Source organism: Notolabrus celidotus, chromosome 4, assembly GCF_009762535.1.
Source record: "Notolabrus celidotus isolate fNotCel1 chromosome 4, fNotCel1.pri, whole genome shotgun sequence".
NCBI classification, from domain to species: Eukaryota; Metazoa; Chordata; class Actinopteri; order Labriformes; family Labridae; genus Notolabrus; species Notolabrus celidotus.
The window spans coordinates 22,571,700-22,584,610 of NC_048275.1; the positions used below are offsets into that span (position 1 = coordinate 22,571,700).

General features: G+C 38.2%; 1 protein-coding gene across 1 annotated transcript in view; it reads right to left on the bottom strand.

The window, feature by feature from the left end:
* bean1 (brain expressed, associated with NEDD4, 1) overlaps positions 1–12,911 on the bottom strand; it is a 62,246-nt gene that overhangs the window by 46,196 nt on the left and 3,139 nt on the right. The window contains exon 2 of the mRNA XM_034682252.1: positions 7,895–8,014. Within this exon, the coding sequence (XP_034538143.1) occupies positions 7,895–7,919 (25 nt within the window). The 5' untranslated portion in view covers positions 7,920–8,014. The remainder of the gene's footprint in view (positions 1–7,894; positions 8,015–12,911) is intronic.

A 12,911-nucleotide genomic window follows, 5' to 3' on the forward strand; every position in this document is an offset into this window, starting at 1 on the left:
CATAAGACCATCAAGCTGCTTGAGAGCTGCTGTGCAGAGAGTCTCCACCTGAGAGGACATGTCACCTCTCCAGCTAACCTCAACACGACACAAGAATGTCAATATTAGATGCAAGTTGCTGGTGCAAAGATTTTGGAATTCTTCTCTCCTGTTTGTCCTTGTTGCGACCTTTATCCAGAGAACACCTTTGGCACTTTACTGTAAATGCTTTGGCAGGCTGCCCAAGTATATTCATGGCTGCTCAAATAAATGCTGACCATTTTTTAATTTTTATTTTCCTATCTGTTTTGCCCGCTGATAAATGATGATCTCTTCCTTGCCCTGTACCCTTGAGTATGTAGTGTATGGCAGCTGCCACATGCTCTGCTGCAGGTGATCAAAGAGTGACGGACAGAAAGTGGTCTCACAACACATCCTTCCCGTTAATGCAATGATTGAAGTGCAACGTCTTGTATTAACCTTCAGATGGTTGCTATCAATTTAATTTTGCACTGTCTTTGTCTTGGATCTGTGCACAACCCTATATCATTAACAATTCCCATCCACACACAGACCACCTGTTGTGTTAACATAATATTGAACAGAACATTTCCAAATAATAGTTGTGTTATTTGGCTGTAATGCTGATTAATTATGTCAAAAGATTAGATGCATATACACAGAGAAATGGAAGGTGTGGCAGGACACACCATTGTGTGTGTGTGCCCGCATACATGTGTAGATGAAAGGTCTGAAAAGAAGTAAGGTGGGCAAATTTAAGGAGTCTGTGAACACACTTTACAGTTTTTCTCAGTCGCTTTGGTACATTTCTCAAATCATCCTCGACATTTGCAATACAGTAAGTACATTTCTCAAAACAATTGGTACAAATAGCAAAACACCATGGATTACCTGCAAAAGCCAGTATCTTGCTCAAAATCCTTAGTTCAATGAACATGTCAGTGCCATCAGAATGACAAGTCCTTGTGTCAGTGTGTACGGATAAGACAGTCAAATTGCTTAGTCATGTTGTCAATATAACAGTGTACTCTGGAGGGACGTTCTAATGTAAACTATGGCTAAAGTTTTGATGACATTGTGACATTGTAACATTGTGTTGTGCTCCGGCTATATATATACTTGCCAGTTGATGGTTCATGAGATGCACCTTTGAGCTATCTTTAAAGAAAACTGGTTGGTCTAATGCTTCACACATTTCCCTTCATCACCTGGGAGAAATTTACCAATTCAGGACAGATTTAGAAAAGAAGTCGAATGGAAATGTACAGAAATATGACTGACATATTCTGACAACATGTTCAACCATTTTTCATGTGAAGACTTATGCGATGAACTAATGCCTAAATGTTGTGGAGGGTGAGACTATTCAACAGAGACCCATTATCATACATTTTGATCAACATGACATAAGCAACTGACAATGTGGACATCCCATGGATGTACCAAAGCATATGCAACTTGTTCAAAGAAATGAGAAACTGCTTTTTTGATGTGCACAAGTGACGCAATGATGTGAAGATTGAACAAGTAGTTTCGAGAATTTCAATTCTGATCTGAGAAATATACCAAAGCGACTGAGAAAAACTGTAAGTTGGAAACAAAAATAAGGACCACCACGGGCAAAGCATTACTCTGTGGGGCACACTGAGCTATATCAGCACAGATGTTGTGAAAAATAAGCATTTACTGCTCTCCCTTGTGTTCAAATACTTTTTTGTCCATGTCTGTTATAATGACAGGATTTCTTGGTGACTCGGGGTAGGTTTGAGAAATGGGTATGTTTTCAGTTCCCTGTCTTTGCATGATAAATTAAATAATTAATCACAAATTAATCTTGCTTTCTTGAGCGTCTGGTTGTAAGTGGCTTAGTATGGTTATGGTTAAATATTAAAGTAACAGAGACCTGGTTAATGAATTGAAAATAAAGATGATATTTCTAGAATAGGTCACTCTGGGGCTGAACTGACACTTGAGTCGGCGTAACCTTTTAAACAGCCCCCCCTTTAATGCCATATACATTAAATATAATCTTTTTTATTATATTGATACTACAAACAATTTGGTTAAAATGCTTGTTGGCAGTACACCTCATAACTCAAAAAATAGACTCCTGGCAAGCACTTATAAAATCAAGAGTGTTCTTTTAACTGCCCTACAAAACAATCATGTGAATTTTATGGACAAAAATAAAACTAAATAAAAGCAGAAAGTGTGAAAAGAGTCACTTATCATCTCACCTCATTCATGAAACGTTTTCTTCTCTACAACTTTATATTCTCTTTAAGTGTAACTAAAGTAAGCTTGTCTAATCGTCAAGCCCTGGATGTAAGCTTTAGATACTGTTTTGTAGTTAATAGGCCTAAGCGGCATGGTCCTCTTACGTTTGATACTCTAAACCTCCATCCATCCATCTATCCATCCATCCATGGTGACATTGAACAGCTGAGCCAATACGTCCATTTCCAAATGACAAACCTAATGAACTGAAGAGGAGGATGCAGAGAGTGGACTCAAGTCAAAGGAAGCCAGCCTCAGTCAATATTGGCACCAAAGACATTAGCAAAGACATTTACCCTTCACTTCTCCTTCCTCTTTTCCCCTCCTCCACTCCATATCTCCCCCTTTCCTTATTCTCCCAAACGTTCCAAGCCACCTCCCTCAATTTCTTCTCTCCACTCCTCTCCTCTCCCTTACTTCCCCTGGAGAGCGAGGCTGTTTTCCCCTCAGACACCCTTTTCACTTCCTATACTGTGCCTGCTCCTGTCCACTGCTTTCATTGTTGCATTTCATCCTCCCTTTCTTTTATTTCAGCCACGCCTCAGGAACTCTTTCCCTTGCTTTTCAGAATTTTGTGATAGATAGATAGATAGATAGATAGATAGATAGATAGATAGATAGATAGATAGATAGATAGATAGATAGATAGATAGATAGATAGATAGATAGATAGATAGATAGATAGATAGATAGATAGATTCTCCTCTCTCTTTTCATAGCCCACCTGTGGTGTGTATTAATTGTCTGTAGGCTCTGATGGGGGTCAGTGAGATGGAACAGCTTTGGTATTTGCAGACCTGCTGGGCTGTGAAATCTCCCTGCAGATGCATACGCCTCATATCCATTTAAATAGATTTAAATAAATGACCTTACACTGTGGCTAGATTGGACCTGTGCATTCACAGAAGGACGGATGGACAGATGGATGGTCGGACAAAGAGAAAGATAGGTGCACAAGATAGAAGCTAAAATGCCGTTAAATGAAGTTTTTCCCCCCATTTCCATAAAGCATGGGAATGCGATGATTGATGGCTCGGTGGTGGGAAGGCGAGGCGTCGCGGCCCAGCGCTGATAGATGGATAGATGATGTGTGCAGCGAGGGGGAACAGAAGGAGATTCCATTTCAGATCTGCACTCATCTGATGCACGCAACATGCTTGTGCTCTAATATGTAGATTGTGTTTAGCCTTTATCTTTGGAAGCGGTATGAGAGCACACAAATACACACAGGCCCTTTCAGTTAAGACTAATTGTGTACATGATTTGCACCAGAAATCTCATTTGCATCAATAATTTGCAGCTTTTCATTGCACTGTTATATCTTCCTTGGTCAAAGTCAAGGCCTGTCATGGTTATAGGGCGCCATTATTGAAGCAATTTATCCAATAGCCTCCTTGTTATAAACATTCTTGCTATATTATAATATGTTATATTACATTGTTATTGTTTGCTACAACTTAAGGTCATATTATATACCCATTATTTATTTATTATATTGCTTAATCTGTCATTACCAACCATAATCACACCATGTCAACCTGTCACAACTGAAACATTTTTAATACTGCCTGTAATTGGCACTATTTAAACAATTTGTAACATTGTATTTATCTAAATTCCATTTGTAACATTGTATATATCTAAATTGTATTCTGTCTTTATTTATCTATTTTAGTTTTACTTATTTTATTTACTAACTGGAACTTTTTCTTGATTGTACTTATATCTGGGTTGCTGCAACAACTGAATTTCCCTCCAGGGAGATCAATAAAGTAACATCTTATCTTATCTCTTATCTTATCTTATTTGCAAATAAAGAAAGAACAGGTAACTTTTAAGTCAGATAACTTCTCTGTAAACACATTTACTGAGTGACTTTCTCTCTTTTCCAAACATAAAAACAGATGTGGATGTTTACGTAGCAGTTGGACACTGAATGCCCTTCTCTGGGGCACTGCAGCAGTACACCCTTGGGTGCCAACAGCTGCCATGTGGTGCACGTCAGCTACCTTTAAGCTCTGCAAAAACACCCAAAGGTGGGTCAGGATAGAGTATTTAACACACATGTAAATATGGGTAAAATTGACAGATATGTTATCACAGAACCTTGCCTCAGGGGGTTGTTGGGATCATATTCTTCTGCTGGTGGATCACGAGCAGGATGACTGGGGTATTTCTGGTTTAAGTGCTATACATCTCAACAGCATAAACTACATTACACATACAGTGGTTACAGCCACATCTGTTCAGTCTTTAAATACCTGTGTGTTTAAAGACAAACTGAGCCTATGGAGGGTACCAGAAGTATTAGTGTGTTAACCACTTTCTACTGTATGAGTCTGTTCTTTGTGTTGGTGACACTCTTGGCCAGTGAGGGACAGCTCTCTGATCTCAATGGCACTAACCTTTCTGAAAAACGGTTAAATAAATGAAAACTTAGGTGAGGCTCCATTTCTGGATTAACAAATAAAACATGAGGGAAACATCTTAAATGCTCAGAGTCCCGCTTTTCTTTTCCTGCCCTCAAATCTATTGGCAGGCTTTGGGAGTTTTTCAAAGTTCAGTTTAACCAATCAGAATGTACCGATCCTTTATGAGCTAATTGTCCTCTTGCTATCAAAATTTGTTAAAATCAAAGTGAACTACTACAGGTATCATTTAATACTTAACCCTCCTGTTATGTTGCGGGTCAAACTGACCCTTTTAAAAATCTATTTTAGGCAATATATGCCTTCCAAACCAGCTAAATGCAGCATAAAAAAGGTGGCATGTTAATTTATCAACATCACTTCATAAAAAAAAAAAAAAATTCAAAATTTAAAATAAAATCTATTCCATGTAAAACTGTTGTATTTACCATTTAACCAAGATCTGTGAGAATTAAAGAACACCAATGGACTAAATCTTGATTTAAATGATTAGTAATGGACATAAACATTAGATTAAAAAAAATGTTTCCTGGGATTTTTTTCTGTTCTGACACTTTTGGATAATTGAATATGCCCCGGGTCAAATTGACCCAGGAACATTCTTGCTGTTCCAGAGAAACGAACATAACAGGAGGGTTAAATATGCTTTAGAATTTTTGCGATGCCATTACAAATTAAATGCAATTGAACAACAGAAAAAAAAAAGACTAACATTGCCACTTTGAGATCAAGCATTTTAAATAATCACCCTCATGTCAAAGTAAAATACACTCAAGGTGCAAGGTGCAAATAGTTTAGATTTTTTTTATTTCTGAAGTTAACAAAACTTAAGATTTATATGTGCTTTTAAATTAATTTTGAAGGAATACTAATTTTTTGAGTAAAATAAAATCAACAATATGAGAAAGCAACACTTCAACACAAAAGTCACCAGTAGGCAACAGAGTAAGTTGGTAAAACAAATCATTGGTATTTGAATTATAGTAGGTCTGAAATGCTGGTAATAGGTTATAACACAACTGCCCATCACTAGCAGGGGCAGTAGCTCCAGTCATGGCTTCAACCGTAATGCTATAATGCCGTAATACCTAGATGTAAACAAGCACAGATGACAGATGATGGAGATCCATGTATATGTAGTCTGTGTCTGGTTAAACTGGCATATAACCACTCGACAGGAGCAATGTGTAACCCGTACAGGGATGTGGACTTCACCTTACTTGGAGGATCAGACTGACTGGTGGTGCTAGCTCTGCTTATGTTAGTCGCAATGTGCGAACAAATGTGACATGGTTTGGTGTTTTTTCTGCAGATTCTGTGATCCTGTGTTTAGCTGTGTTAAATAAAATGTACTTCATGACAGCTTTCTGTTTTTTAACCTGTAGACTAATCATTTAGTCCGAATATTAATTTCTGTTTAGATGACTGGGAAGTTAGTCGCTTCAGAACATTCCAAGTCTTGTGCGTGTTTATGGTAAAAATACTTTTTTCACACTGTTCTAACACCTTGTCCTAACTTTACCTTACATGATTGAAACCAGTTTTTCTAAAGCACTACACTAGACTGTGTAAAATGTCAACTTCTACAATAGACTGCATGCAGAAATACCTTGACATATCTATAGAGCTGCCCATCCCAAAGCTTTTTATCTCTTCACTCTGTTCATTTATTCATCATTCTACTTCTTTTCCTGAGAGGGACGCACTGCTGGTGGAGGTCTAAACGCCCTGGAGCGGACGAAGGGATTTCAGGTGTCGGGTGGGGGGGGGGGGGGGTAGAGACAGTCAGAGAGGGCTGTGAATAATAGATCAGAGAGGGGAGGAGAGAATAAGGGATATATAAAAGGGAGAGATGGAGAGAAAGAGAAACAGATATAAAGAGGGTGTCAAAAGGACAGAGAGTCAGATAGGGAGGACGCCTGAGGGATGCATGCCAGTGAGAAAGGGGACAGACGTAGGATTGACAGTTTTTTTTTCTTGGAGGGCAACTGCGACAGGAAAACACATATCTATAAAAGTCCTGCATCTGTCCATCTATCTGTCCATCTGTTCCTCCCACATCCCGTGTCTTCCCGCCTCCAGTGTGGTCAGCAGCTGTTGCATAAGACAGCGATTCATCTTTTATTGAGATGGCAGGCTTCCATAAATATGTCTACCTTGTTCTCAGGAGTTTAAAAGCTCGACCTGTAGTCCAGCTAAGAATAAACAGAGGATACCCACAACAACAACAACAGCAGATCTCAATATGCTGTAGGAACATGCAGCAAATAGCTTCAGTTCATTTTTAATTATTTCAAAATGAATATTAATGATGATGAGTTATATTTAAGATTTACCTTGAACTATTTTTATTTGTTCTCCTGACAAAAGAAAAGCATGACTTACAATAACAGAGAAATCTAAAGTTGACTGATTCAAGGACAAATATAGTTGTACACATGCTGTCAGACGCCAATTTCATCTGGTTTTCATAATTGTCTCTTCGTTTTTAAAGTATTTTTGGAGTCAAAAATGTCTAAAATAATCTAGGCTGATTGGCAATAATAATACATGAGAATTAAAAAAAATACCCTGATTTCACTTTTTAAATTAATACATGACGGTCCAATATACTGCTCGCAATAACCTGAGTTACTGTATGTATTAAAATGTTTTATCCTGCTTTTGCACTCAAACTGTTCCTGCTTTAATTGAAAGTTATTCAAAAGAAAAATTAAACAAACTTTGTAAAGGAATACAGTTAAGAAGTTTAATTTAGATTAATTTAGTAATTTTTTTAAAGTTTTTTGCTGTAGTAGAATAATAAAAGTTTTAATAATCAGAATGAGATGAATGACAGCCCCAGGAAAGAGTTGAACTCAGACTGCTTCAACAAGGACTCAGACTTCTGGACCTTACCAAATGGCCTTCAGGGATATCCTTGTATGACAGAACTTTTTTCAAAACAAATAAAAGAAACGAGAGACGACTAACCAGGTACATCTGTTACAAGTTTAAAAGGTTAGGTTTCTTCTCATATTCCTCTTTAATATCATATTACTTTACAATATGCTTTGTACTTACAAGAATCTCAGGTCAAAACTTCTCATTAAATTATAATATAATACTATGAAAGAAAAGCAAATTAAACTGCAACATGAGTCTAATAAAAGCATTAAAAGGAAGAAGGAAAATGTCTTGTTCCTTACCTGAGCAGATCAATTTCATCAGCATGAACCCCTGTTCACAGTGTTTCCTATTGGCACATCTCAACAGGCAGGAAGCCAACTTCAACTGGTCTCTACCACACAGAGCTGCTGGATGTAATACTACAGGACAGAAAGACAGAGAGAGGGAGGGAGAGAGAGAGAGAGAGAGAGAGAGAGAGAGAGAGAGAGGAGAGAGAGAGAGAGAGAGAGAGAGAGAGAGAGAGAGATGGAGAGACAGAGAGCACGTCAGTGAGAGGACAATGTGTGGAGCAGGCCTACAGAGAGCAGGGAGAAAAAAACAAAGCAGCAGGTAGATGGACAGGGAGAGAAATAAATGAAGGGAGAGAGAGGCTGTGTTCTTTCAGAGAGAGAGAAAAAAAGAGAGACAGTGGAGAGAGAAAGAGAGAGCGGAGACTGATGTGCAAGTCACAACCTCCAAGACCGGTTGTTTATAAAGCCCCAGGCAAAGTGTGTGTGTGTGTGTCTGTGTGTGTGTGTGGCAGTCAAGTGACCACCCACGCCACCCTGTGAGTGAATATGTGTCGGTGCGTGTTCATTGCTCCTTTCCAGAACATGACCACAGGGCTCAAATGTTCCAATCAATAACTGACCCCCCCACCCCAAAACACACACACACACACACACACACACACACACACACACACACACTGGGCAAAAACTACTCTACTAAAGGAGGGAAACACTTTTATAGCAAATCATGATTACAACTCTGATAATATTATAATACATGAAAAAGGTTTACACAAAATGAAATACATGAAGTGAACCATACGATTGAAAAAAAAAGGACAACAAGTATGCATGTAATTCATTTTCAATGGCAACTGTTGTACTAGACTTTTTTTTTTTTATTGTGAGTGCTGCGGTTGAATTTTCTTTTTTAAATAATGTTTGCAACACTGTAATTCGTAATCTGGTCACCATCACTTTCAGGAAACGACATAAAAGATCAGAACTAGAAAATTGGTTAATATAGTCAGTATTGCTCATTTGTGGTGGATTTTAAAAGTATGTATGCTGTGTATTCTGTCACACAAGCACTTACAAACATATGAATCAAAGGTTCCAAGAAGATGATGGGGCAAAACGTCATGTTGTATAGATTTTGGTCAGCTGTTTTTTTTTATCAACAATGAAAAACAACTCCCATGAGCTCACACTGAGTAACAGCCCCATCACACTAAAGATTTTTGTTGTTTTGTTTAAAGAGCCCTTGCTGTGGACTCGTGCTGTGCCTTACAGGGCTTCACTAATGTAAAAAAATACTGTTTTAAGGAAGGTGCTGACAGAGAAGTTGCTTTTTAATAAATAAAAAAGATTGTTTATTCTCTGTGTTTTATTTTAAAGTTTCCATTTTTTGCTTTTCTGCCTATTGAGAGGACAGGACAGAGAATAGGAAACTGGGGAGAGGGTGGGGAATGACATGTGGTAAAGGGCTGCAAGTGGGAATCAAACCCTGACCACCCACCTCAAGGACTATAACCTCTATACATGGAAGGCTTAACCACTAGGCCAAACCAGCACCCCCTCTCTCTGCTTTATTTAACCACATCTAATCTAAACAATGTGTGATGCTGTCATGAGAGTGGTATTTCAGCTCATAGGCAGGTTTTGCTGCAGCTAAGCTACTCGCCACCAGCCAAGGTTAGTAGCTCCGGTTAATGGCTACCGCCTTAATGCTATAATGCTCAACTACCCTGATGTAAACCATCCCAGCAGACAGATGGCATCTTGCAGTGTAGCATGGTTTCGCAGTATTTTGATCTAGAAAATTGAGATAAAGTTGTATGTTGCTGTATCTGGTTAAACTAACATATTATTCAAAGTCAAGTCAAGACAAAGTTTATTTATATATCACATTTTCAAACAACCACTGTTGACCAAAGTGCCGTACAAAATTATAACACAATATCAATAAAAGTAAATATTAGTTAAAAAGAATATATATTAAAACACAACAGATAACACAACAGAGGTGCCACAATAAATAATAGCAAAATGAAATGTTGGGATGTCTCGCTCAACAGGTATTAAAAGCCAACGTAAAGAAGTTTTTAAGTAACGATTTAAAATGACCACTGAACCGGTGCAATGTATAACCAGCACAGGCATGTGGACATTCAACTGCAAGGAGGACTGAAGGCTGGTGGTGCTAGCTCTGCTATTGTTAGCCACACCTGACAAACCAAGCCTCCTGATCATTTCTATGTAATTTTTACAGACATCATTGTATCAATAAGAGTCATTAATAAGGGCAGTCTCTATTAAAATGCCCTTGGTCTAATTCATTATTTAGTGTGGCCATTATACTTATACTTATTTACATAAATTAAATTGACCAAAGTCAAACATATTCTCTTTCACTGTGACTTGACAGTTACAAGATGTAATTTGGCACATCATCTAAATCTAGAGGATCAATGCATTCAGTTCAGACTATGCCCAATCACTTACTGTTTGTATATGAAGTGTGTACAGGAGCATGTGTGTATTTGAAGCTGTTCATGTGACTCATATGGACCTAGGATGCATTTTGTCTTGTTGTTACATAACTGTCCCTGCTTACACAGAGAGATATTACAGACAACGCACTCTGCTGGCAGCTCGACTCAGCTATCTCTTTGCTCTCCTCAAACATACACACACACACACACACACACACACACACACACACACAGAAGGCTCTTCTCGCCCAAGTCTTGTGTTGTAGTGTGTGTGATAGAGAGAGAGAGAGAGAGAGAGAGAGAGAGAGAGAGAGAGAGAGAGAGAGATAGAGAGAGAGAGCAAGCAAAAGTCACAACATTCGTGTCAAGACCAACTCGACTCCAGAAAGCAAGAAGAGTTGAAGCTACAGAGGAGCAACAGGAGAAGAAAACCTGACCTCTTCTACAGCTAATAAAACCAATTAAACTAATAAACATCATCACTTTAATGCCCTATATTGTTGGTCTTTACTTTATTTTCCAAATATTAAATGTATCGCACATTTTTCAGTTTCTATTTTGTGAGGCTCACGTTTTAAAGGGTTTTATGAATCCTTGTTTCTGAAACAGTGGGTGAAGCTGCACATAAAGAAGAATTACCACACAGGGTTATTCAATAAAAAAATTGCTTACAAAACATTTTCCCTAGAAAATTGCATGTGATTGAACAAGTAATGATGGGGAAGTGTGAAGGAGCAAAACATATGGGGACAAGACAAAAAGGCTGGAACAGACAACGCAAAGCAAGTGCACAGCCCATTACAGCATCAAAGCCATTTCTACCAAACTACAGCTCCAGAACACAGGATAACTCAACAAATGCACATGATTATATTAAATGCCATGAAGAAAAAGAGAAAGGGTGCTCAGAGGGATTGCAATACAGCTTCTAAAGGGAATGATGTCATTTCTCTGCAGACTGGCATTGCTCGTTGTTGCCAACAGCAGGCTACTGCCAATTTCTAAAAATCACGTTGAACTGTCCTCGGAGAGAGATTGTTTAAAGATAAAAGGCTTCTGAAAATTCAAACTGGACAGGAAGAGAGGAGTAGAAACTGTGCATATTTTAAATTTTCCATGCAATCACAGATCAGAGGGAGATGGGAGAAAAACTGTAGTGTAGACATAGAAATGGTGTGGGATTGGGATATTTTACATTCAAAAAACGTCTTAAGCAGGGGGTTGGGGCCATGATGACAGTTTACATCGTGTTTTCTACCAGCAGGTGATGTTGACTCCTTTTATCCATGCACTTGTTTAGTTTCCTGAACAATCCCTAGGTAGCACTGGGCGCTATCTGAAGACTAATCGGTTCTTAATCAGTGTTTTTTCCCCACCACTATCCTCATAGCAACACATTTAGACATCGTCAGCAGCAACAAATTAACATTATATCTATTCATTTTGGAGCCTCATTATCAAAATAAAAATATGAAGTATGTGTAAATATGTTTGATGGTCACAGTTTGGTTAGGTTAAGGCACCAAATCTTCTAGATTTCTGGATTCTCATTAAAATGTGTTTAAAGTTATCTCAACAACTCACTGACACTCACAGGTTCAGAGACTACCAGTGGATGCCTCGAATTTGGCCTACCATCCTCATCTTGTTCGTTGGAGCCCGAAGTGTCAATGTTTGAATGACAAGGTGGATATAGATTATAGCTTTGTAAAATAATTGAAATTTCAGTGTCATAGAATTTTAAGCATATCTAATGAACATATTGCAAAAGTCTGCCGTTATCTCAATGGACAAATACAATTATTTTTGTACCTTGCATCCACATCTGCATGCAAACTTCTGACCTCTGAAGCCCTGGATTTAATCACCATAAAGTCATAACACTGTGATAGTGCTGCATGCTTAATCTAAATGCAATCCCAATTCTGAAGTGAGAATGCAATGATAAAACCGCACAGAATTTAAATAAATTTGCACGTGTGTCTGCAAATGTTACAACCTCTCCTCTGATTGTTGGAGTCTGTTTGGTTACACCTTCAAAGTGCGACTGCCTTTGTGGTTTGAAAGAATGCCTTTGAGTTTACAGGCTTACACTGTTTCTGTTAGCATTTTGCAGAAACTGCTTCTTCTTTTTTAAAGCACTATACAAACTTTGTTTTCACAGAAATACCTTAAGTTTATAGAAGTGTGAGACTGCTTTTTTCTTTCCACTTTGGAGGAATGCATTTACACAATCACACAATTTCCCAAAATCGTGCAGCACTACGCTGTAGCACCAGCTAGCAGCCAGCTTCACTCAAATTAATTAGTTCAATCTGAGTGTGTTTTTCAGTTTGTTAGAACTGTGAGGTTGCATGTCATATGGCCACCACCGAGATATTCAGCAAAACTGTCATACATCCCAGATTGTCCTTAAATCAGCAGGATTAAAATATTTTGCCGTGTCTGTATCCTGGTTAACAGGTTGCTTTGATGAGGACTTTTAGAGTCAGACCACCTTGTATTTATCCTATTGATGACAACAGCTTTGATAAACTGTAAAAATAACTGTC